The sequence below is a fragment of the Gossypium hirsutum genome, chromosome A10 (genome assembly GCF_007990345.1).
Source record: "Gossypium hirsutum isolate 1008001.06 chromosome A10, Gossypium_hirsutum_v2.1, whole genome shotgun sequence".
NCBI lineage: Eukaryota > Viridiplantae > Streptophyta > Magnoliopsida > Malvales > Malvaceae > Gossypium > Gossypium hirsutum.
In genome coordinates, this window is record NC_053433.1 from 4497902 (window position 1) to 4506642 (window position 8741).

Genomic DNA, 8741 nt, shown 5'->3' on the forward strand with positions numbered 1-8741 from the left:
ACGAGTTTTCAAAGCCTCTGCCTTCTATATATATAGGCTGCTGTTAATCAGTTGCTATTGCACTTTGCACACCAAGCGTCCAACGGCGACTTCTAGGCTTACTATACCATCAATATTCAATAATGGCCCTTTCAACAATGATCCATACCCATCTCCCACCAGCCCTCAGCGGTGGTGGGATGAATCGGATTTCTGCTGTTTATGCTCATCAAGGAGTTGCTTCCAATACCAAACTCAATAGGGGTGCTCGACGTTTAGCTGAATCGTTGACTACCCTTCTTAATCTCAATATCGAACCTCTTTGTTCGAGGAAAAATTTTCAATATTCCAATTGGGATTCGTTTGATGATGAGAAACATAACACCCCAACGACGTCTCCCAAGGAGATGATCGCCGATAAGTGGCGTGAACTTCATGGTTCTTCGGATTGGGAGAAGCTTTTAGACCCGCTTCATCCATGGCTACGGCGAGAAATCGTTAAGTACGGCGAGTTTGCTCAAGCGACTTACGATGCTTTCGACTTTGATTCTTTCTCGGAGTATTGTGGGAGTTGCAGGTATAATCGTAACAAGTTGTTTGAGAAACTGGGGCTGAGTAAAAATGGTTACAAGGTGACTAAGTACATCTACGCTATGTCCGCCATTGAAATGCCACAGTGGTTGGAAAGGTCACGGTTGATGGACACATGGAGCAAAGATTCCAACTGGATGGGTTACGTGGCCGTTAGCGACGACGAGGAGACACGTAGGATCGGACGGAGGGATATCGTGGTGGCGTGGCGAGGGACGGTGGCGCCGTCTGAATGGTACGAGGATTTTCAAAGGAACTTAGAACCGATAGGGATCGGAGATGCTAAGGTTGAGCATGGATTCCTAAGCATTTACACTTCCAAGAATGAATTCACAAGGTACAATAAGTCAAGTGCTTCAGAGCAAGTTATGAAAGAAGTGACCAAGTTGGTGCAATTCTATCAAGGACAAGGAGAAGAAGTGAGTTTAACGATAACCGGGCACAGCTTAGGCGGTGCATTGGCACTGCTCAATGCCTATGAAGCCGCCGTGAATTTCCCGGGCCTTGCGGTTAGTGTGGTTTCCTTCGGTGCACCTAGAGTCGGCAACAGCGCCTTTCGAGCCGAGCTCGATGATTTAGGAGTTAAAACTTTGAGAGTGGTAGTTAAGCAAGATTTAGTCCCTAGAATGCCAGGGATTGTTTTCAATGAGAGTTTACAGAGGTTTGATGATATAACAGGAACATTAGAATGGGTTTATACACATGTAGGAGCTGAATTGAAGCTTGATGTTAGTTCATCACCTTACCTTAAAGGTGGATTCAATCCGTTGGGATTTCATAGCCTCGAGACGTACCTTCATCTTGTCGATGGGTACCTTAGTGCCGAGTCTGCATTTCGGTCCGGTGCTCGTAGGGATGTTACCTTGGTGAACAAGGCATGTGATATGTTGGTGGATGAACTAAGGATACCTCAATGCTGGTACCAATTGGCTAACAAAGGGTTGGTTTGTAATGAACATGGCAGATGGGTTAAACCAAGAAGAGAACCTGAAGACATTCCTTCACCAACCGGAGAACAAGCACATGACCTTAGTCTCAGAATTGAGAGGCAAGAAAGTTATAAAATGTTGTATGCAAGCTAAAAACTTAGCTATATGTTGATCAAGAAATGAAAAGCATTTTTTGAAAAATTCTCACTTGAACTCTATACCATCTTACTAAAAACTTGGCTATATGTTAGCTATATGCAGGCAATGTCTATCTGCTACTTACACATTGCATGAGAATCTAATTTCAGTTTGTTACACATATATACAACAATTTACTCCACAGTCAAACACATATATGGGTGTGATCTACTTACAAGGAAGTATCTGGTCAAATCGGCAAGACGGTCTTCATGTCCTTATGCATTGTTCTAATCACGGTCGTGACCTGCTCGATTTGATCTTCACTAGAACATGCAGAGAGAAGTACCTTGGCAGTTCCTCCATCAGGGTAACAGCCAGCGTCGATCATTTCCTCAAAAATTTCTAAGCATCTTTGATATAGTTTCTTCCTAGAGTAGGCTCCGAGCCGTGAAGTCCAGGTTACCACATCAGGTGTCAAATTCTTGGCAGGAAGTGACTGGAACAACTCTTCCATTCTGTTGAAATATCCTGCCCTGCCGTAAACATTGATCAAAATGTTGTATGTACTAATGTCAGCTTCATAAGGTCCTTTTTCCATTGCAACCAAAACTTTCTCCATGTTTTCGAATTGACCTAACTTGCCATACAGGTTTAACATACTGTTTAGGACAAAGGTGTCCGGTTGAAGTCCAGATTCCTGTATTTGGTTCACAATATTCTCGCACTTAGCTATATTCCCGACTCTAGAGTAGGCAGAGAGAAGTAGCATGTGAGATTTCATCGTCGGCGTTATTCCTAGCTTCTTCATCTCCTCAAATACCGATTCAGCATCTGAAATATATATATGGTGAGATATTTACAGTCAAGCTGAATTGAGGTGATATTATGTTGGACAAGAGAAATATCATATGCTAACTAATATGACTCCAATAGTATCTTGAAAAGCATGCAAGTGATGATGATATATGTTTTCTTGGGAAAAAAACTTCCCCAGTTTGGTCAGATAACACTTATAACAATAGTTATGTCTGCATATCGGAATGCAAGGTAACTCCGTAGAAATATTTACCCTCGTAAAGGCCAGCTCTACCATAGGCATCAACCATGATATTAAATGAAGCTCTGTCTGGTTCACATCCCATGTGTTGCATGAGTGAAAATACTTCTGCCGCACCATAAGGATAACCTGCACGACTGTTAGGGACAAGAGGGTCAACAAAGCTCTGCATGGACCTGGAACAGAAGCACTATAAAATTATTGATAGGGAAGTATATAATGATAAGGGATTTGAACCTGTAAGCTTCCATGAGCGCATTGTAAGCATACACATCAGGCTCATGACCGGCTTCTTGAAGCTGCTCGAAAATCTCTTCAGCCTTTTCACAGAGTCCCTCCCTAGCAAAAGCATTCACCAGAGCAGTGTATGTGCATATATTTGGTTTACACTTTTGACTTCTCATTTCATCAAATAATTTCAAGGCCATATAGGATTTACGTGCCTGCACAGCAAATTAGCATGTATGAACCTTCAAATTAAGTTTCAGCAACAAATCATCCAAGTGAGGGCAATGATTATCAAAGAACCCCAACAGTTTGGGATCGGGATAAATTTAATTCACCTTCCCATATAAGTTGATCATCAGTGTGTAAGTTTCGGTATTCAGTTGGCATCCGTCTCTCTTCATCCTCTGAAAAACTTCTATAGCCTTTTGGGAGTTTCCTCCCTTCATCAACCCATCAATATAAGCATTGTAAACAGTTGCACCTGAACAGAAATTCTTTTATGTAACACTACTCAACATCAAAGATTACACTTTGATAAGACTATAAGAGAGGCAGACATACTTGGGGAGAGACCATACTTTCTCATCTCGGCAAACACAGCCTCAGCTTTCTGTTTTAGCCCAGCTGTACAGTAGGCCTTGACAAGAAGGGCATAAGTATCTTCTGTTGGTATGCATCGAGCTTCGAGAAGTTCCAAGTACGTAGATTCCACCTTCTTGTATAAAGATTTCTGTCCATAAGCATCTATGAGCAAATTGAAGCACATAACATCCAGCTGAAAGGAGCTCCTCTGCAATATCCACTCACAAAGCTGTAGAAACAATAGCAAATCAGCAAATACATGGCGTAGAAGTTGAATTATCATACATTCATCGATAATGGCGTATGGTAATTGTCTCTAACCAGCACAATAGGATCCCATTTTTTGTTTAAACGAAGTTGAACAGCTACATTGATAAGATCGTCCCAAGTAGAATGAGAGGGAGAAAGATTATCAAGTGAACCCCAAACTCTATCAGCATCAACCTCCTGTTGAAGAAAATCCAGGATCTGTTGAGCAATGGGGCTCAAAACAGGGAAAACTCCATCCACAAAACCAGAACCATACTTCCATCCTTGTCCTCTTAAAGAACCACCTATAAACGAACAAGATTGAAGCCATAAAAGCTATTCAAAAACTGACAGATTCTACTACTATAAATCACATATAAAATATAAGTGTTTACATCGTTTCCTGGACAGTTTTTTGTGATGAAAGGTCCTCAATTTTCCACGTTTGTCGATATAAACACCATCACGTTTCCATTTCTCAATAGCTACATCACTTGAAGAAGAATTCTTTGCCATCCATTTGAAACTCGTCTTATAGCTTCTTGGTTGAATGTAAAGATGGTTGAGCGTGTTTCCAACAACAAACCTAGAAAAGGGTATTGTTCCTTATTTACGTTAGTGTAATATAATGGTAATTGAAACTTGAAAACCCCAGTTTGGAAAAGAAAACAAAGGCCTCACAAACCAGTAACTTTTAGAGATAATTAGAAAACAGTAATATGAAAAACTGCCCCCAGAAAGTCAGAAATTGATATAAAAATGGAAATGCCAGTTATATGGTAAAGCTAAGAATTGAACTTAACATGAATTCGAAGAGGAGGAGCTTGCAGTTTGAAAGATAGAGAGTTGAGAATTTCCTTCAAGAAGATAACGTGGCAGAGAGAATGACAAATAATAATACAGACAAAGATATTAAAAATATCTTGCAATAAGGCACTGAATGACTGCTAAAGGGGGTCCAGGAACACCAAACTGTAAAGATCGGCATCAATAGAAGAGTTTTAAACTCTATTAACGGTAAATTAAATAATTTTATTCCTTTCAGTAATTTCTGACATTGTTCCATGTTCTTAGGGTGCCTTCCTTTTGATACAACTCTAAAGAAATTAATGACAATCAAAGGAGAAATTTGTGTAAAAAAATTTAATTCAGCAACAGACAGGATAAAATTTCTTTTTTCTCATTGGAGATCATTTTTTCTCTTTTATTGTACAGGCTAAAAACCAAAAAATAAAGAGAAAAAAAGTTCGCATAAATTCAAAGTTAAATTATCTCGAAAGTGATTGTATAGACCAATTGAAGTAAACCCAAATTTTATAACTCATTCGATTACAGTTCTAGCATCATGCAGACATTGGTGAAGTTTTGTGTTCAATTCCAGTGATGAACTAACAACATTTGACCGAATTGGAAAGTCTCAAAACAAATGTTACATAAAAATAAACACTTGTAGATAAGTCTGGAATAAGAAGACAAGTTACTCCACTTCAGCCAAATAATCATCAATTTCAGCTGGGGTAAGCACCCTGCAAGACAACATGCACAACAAGAGTCATTCAGCCGCCAGAAAACCAACAATTTCATGATTGAAAAAAGAAGCAGAAATAATCATTTTTTAAAATCAGAAATAAAACTGAATGGACAATAACTGTAATTGCAACATGCAAGATATTGGTGCTGATTGCAAGTAAAACAGCGCCGCTTTCAGAATTGCATTTCACAAGGAACACTTTTGGCACTTCATAAAGCCAAAAGGTCATTTTTTGCATCAGCATAACGCCACCATAAAGTTTAAGTGAGAAGGGTGAAAGGGTTAAAGCAGGAGCTTGCCTGAATTTTCTGTCAGTTCCAATAATCCCAATTTCAATGTTTTTCCCTGAGATTTGTCCTTCAAATCTGCAAAATCGAGAAACGACTTGTAAGATTAGTATAGATGCACCACACAATAGACTACCTTAGACCAACATTTTCTTCCAAGGTTCTAAATATACAGATTATAGATCTTCCTGAACTGATAAGCAGGTGGAAGAAATTTAAAAATTGACTTACCCCTCTTTGAGAGTCAAAATAGCAGTATGCACAGCATCATCAAGTTCCATATCATCAGTGTATCTACAAAAAAGGACAATAATCAATTTCATTTGCAGTGTTTCAACGGCAATGAAACGTAAATTAAAAGAAAGTCCAACTCAATTCTCGAAATGATGCATAGCTATAGTACAGTCCTTTGCTGAATAAAATGTCATGCTAGCTATATCATTCCCTAATTATGCAATGATTGCCTGTCATCTAGAAGGTAGACTCCCATTATAAACTCATTGAGCATCAGTGACAAAATTGAATGCCGTAACCATCTATATGAAGGTTACAAGAAAAGTTAAGACTACTACTGATGGTTATACCACCATCAGTTCCATCACTGGTAGAATATAACATATGGGAGGAAACTTCAGTTGATTTAGTTCTGAATACTATAAAAACTCGAATCAATGGCAGGTACCTCTTTTCAAGAAATGTTTTTGCATTAGAGACATTCTTCCCCATCGCTGAGGCTTTCCATGAGAAATAAGAGCCAGATGGATCCACCTAGCAAAAAGTAACAGATTCATACAGCTGAAAGCACATAAAACATTCTACGCAATGCCTCAAAGAATCCAATATTAGCTATGAGCAATACCTGATACAATTGTGGACCATTGTCGTCATATCCAGCAACTAGTAGAGATACACCAAAAGGCCTTACACCACTACAAAGAAAATGATGCATCAAAGTTAACTATTAAGTCCAAAGGATTGCAAGAGTTTCAGTTTCAGTTTTTTATCTAATCCAAATCAACCCAAAATGTAGCACCAAGGTATGCAAAAAAGGTAATGAACTATAACGTGCTATTTTATCAAAAAAAAAGTTCATTCAAATCTTTCACTTTCAGCCCATTCATGAGGCAGAATCATAAGGCCAAAATTAAATTTGAAGGAAACATTATCTCAAAGGACAACAGTTTTAAAAAGAAATTATATTAGACTCGGGCTACTTTCTTTTTGGCCAAATAAAACTATTTTTCCCCCTAACCACTAGCTAACATGAAGAAAAGCACAGCCTGAATTTGACCGAAAAGAGACTACCAAACAAACAACTCAAGCTCTTTGATAAAATTCTGAAAGGAGAAGTAAAAAGGTATGGATAATAGTTTTTATGTTTATGTTTATTTTATTTTTACTTCTTTCTCTTTTTTTTTTTTTGTGTGTGTGTGGAAGAACATATTTCTTACCCAGATTGAGTGAACTCCTGCATAACAGCTGCAGTTTCCCTTACAAGTTGTGTTACCGGAATTGGTTCCTGCAAACAAAATTGGCACATATTAAAAAACCAGGCAAGGTAGAAGAACACATAAATTTTTATGTTGAAACTAGGAAGTAAAGTTATTGAATAAAATTTATAAAGACTATTGTGACCAACAGATCATGATTGCAAGTTTACAACCATAATGTGATTTGATATTAATTTTTCCTAGATGCAAGGTGAAGTAGTATAAGTAAATTAATTATCATTAAGAGCCAAACATACCTTATACAACCTATGGTATTGTTCTGCTTGCTTCCTACTTTTCCGAACCAAAACTCGAAAATCAGGACCCATGCCACTGAAGAACAGTAACACAATATAAGGATGAAAAAGATGTAAGTGTCAAAAAATAGACAAGTTACATCAGCAGAAAGTAGCAAGATTAAAAGTTTAAAACATGTAAGTTATATCAGCAATCTGTGAATCAGATTCTATATAACCCATACTGAAAGAACTAATGAAATTAGCTTTCAATATGATTGAAGACATGAAAAGCAAACCTGTAAACAACTCCAATATTTGGAGTCAGACACTGTATTTTCTGAACCTGAAAGCAAACAGCAAACAACCACATTTCGCATTGATTAATAACCACTCATCAGCTTGGAAGCAGAACTACAAAAATGGTTGAGGCAATATAGTAGTCGGTCATTTTCTTTTGGTATGACCAATGTATCATTCTTGTCTGTTTTACAGTCCATGAAGACTAATACTTTCGAGATTCATGGTTGCTCCTCCCAACAACAATTTTATCTCCAGGGTTTGAACTTGAGTTCCCTCCCTAGAGTGCACTATACCTTACTATAACACCCACGCACCCAACTCTTGGCAGTAGTTGTCAGTCATTTTCATTCTTCAATTAACATACAAAGTTACTCTCTCATATTTTCTAGAAGGTAATAGATTAAAACAGCAAAAGTGAAGTTGTCTAAAAATCCAAAAGTAAAGAAAAAAAAATACAGATGGAAAGGCCAAGTATATTGTAAGAAACAAACTACTCACAGAAGTTTCATCAACCAAGATTGAAGGCAACTTCTTCTCGGTAGCAATTACAACCCCATTAGCAGCTGTAATTTAAAACCCATCGTCAAATTAAGCCCAATGTATTAATTTACAAGCATAAATATTTAACCAGTTAGTCACTATTTCACTAGTTGTAAAACCCTAAACCGATCACTTAAAAAACAAAAAATAAATAAATTTGAAAAGAAAAAAACCTTTGATTCCAAGAGATGTTTGACCCGAACCGACCGCCGTCAAGGCATGCTCGATCTGAACTAGCTTTCCCGAAGGACTGTTCGAAAGCACAAAAAAGAAAAAAAAATAATTCAAAAATTAGTTCTAAATTCAATTCATTAAAGTAGAATAAGAAAGGGATTATTACCTGAAAGTTGTGAGAGAAAATGAATACTGACTGTCACCCATGGTATGAAAACTTCAAAAACCTGAACAAATGAAGATTGTAAAGAAAGAAAAGTGATTTACTTTGGGGGTGTTTGTGAATGGAACGAAACAAGGACAGCTTATTTTGTATTTGTTTGAAGATGGTATATAGATCGAAAAAGGTTTCTTGTTGGGGAAGAAGGTTAGGCTTTAGAGAGATGGGTTGGGCTTAGGTGACAAAAATAAAGATTTGAGCCAT

The 8741-nt window shown here is 37.7% G+C and overlaps 3 protein-coding genes across 3 annotated transcripts; 1 reads left to right on the top strand and 2 right to left on the bottom strand.

Annotated features, from left to right (window-relative positions):
- LOC107937521 (phospholipase A1-Igamma1, chloroplastic) lies at positions 1-1700 on the top strand. The gene has a single exon (XM_016870423.2). It carries the CDS (start codon positions 123-125, stop codon positions 1650-1652), a length of 1530 nt encoding a protein of 509 aa, XP_016725912.1. The 5' UTR covers positions 1-122; the 3' UTR covers positions 1653-1700.
- LOC107937519 (pentatricopeptide repeat-containing protein At2g35130) lies at positions 1643-4712 on the bottom strand. Its single transcript, XM_016870422.2, has 8 exons — positions 4560-4712; positions 4152-4342; positions 3829-4061; positions 3487-3736; positions 3261-3406; positions 2935-3140; positions 2710-2834; positions 1643-2471 (listed from the first exon to the last, which is right to left on the bottom strand). Coding segments are annotated over exons 1-8 (1737 nt in total). The 5' UTR covers positions 4562-4712; the 3' UTR covers positions 1643-1887.
- A 340-nt stretch (positions 4713-5052) lies between these two features.
- LOC107937522 (proteasome subunit alpha type-2-A) lies at positions 5053-8741 on the bottom strand. The gene is made up of 11 exons (XM_041079633.1): positions 8484-8741; positions 8317-8393; positions 8102-8166; positions 7600-7646; positions 7322-7397; positions 7026-7093; positions 6434-6503; positions 6257-6342; positions 5806-5868; positions 5587-5652; positions 5053-5282 (listed from the first exon to the last, which is right to left on the bottom strand). The coding sequence occupies exons 1-11, from the start codon at positions 8522-8524 to the stop codon at positions 5234-5236; spliced, it is 708 nt and encodes a 235-aa protein (XP_040935567.1). The 5' UTR covers positions 8525-8741; the 3' UTR covers positions 5053-5233.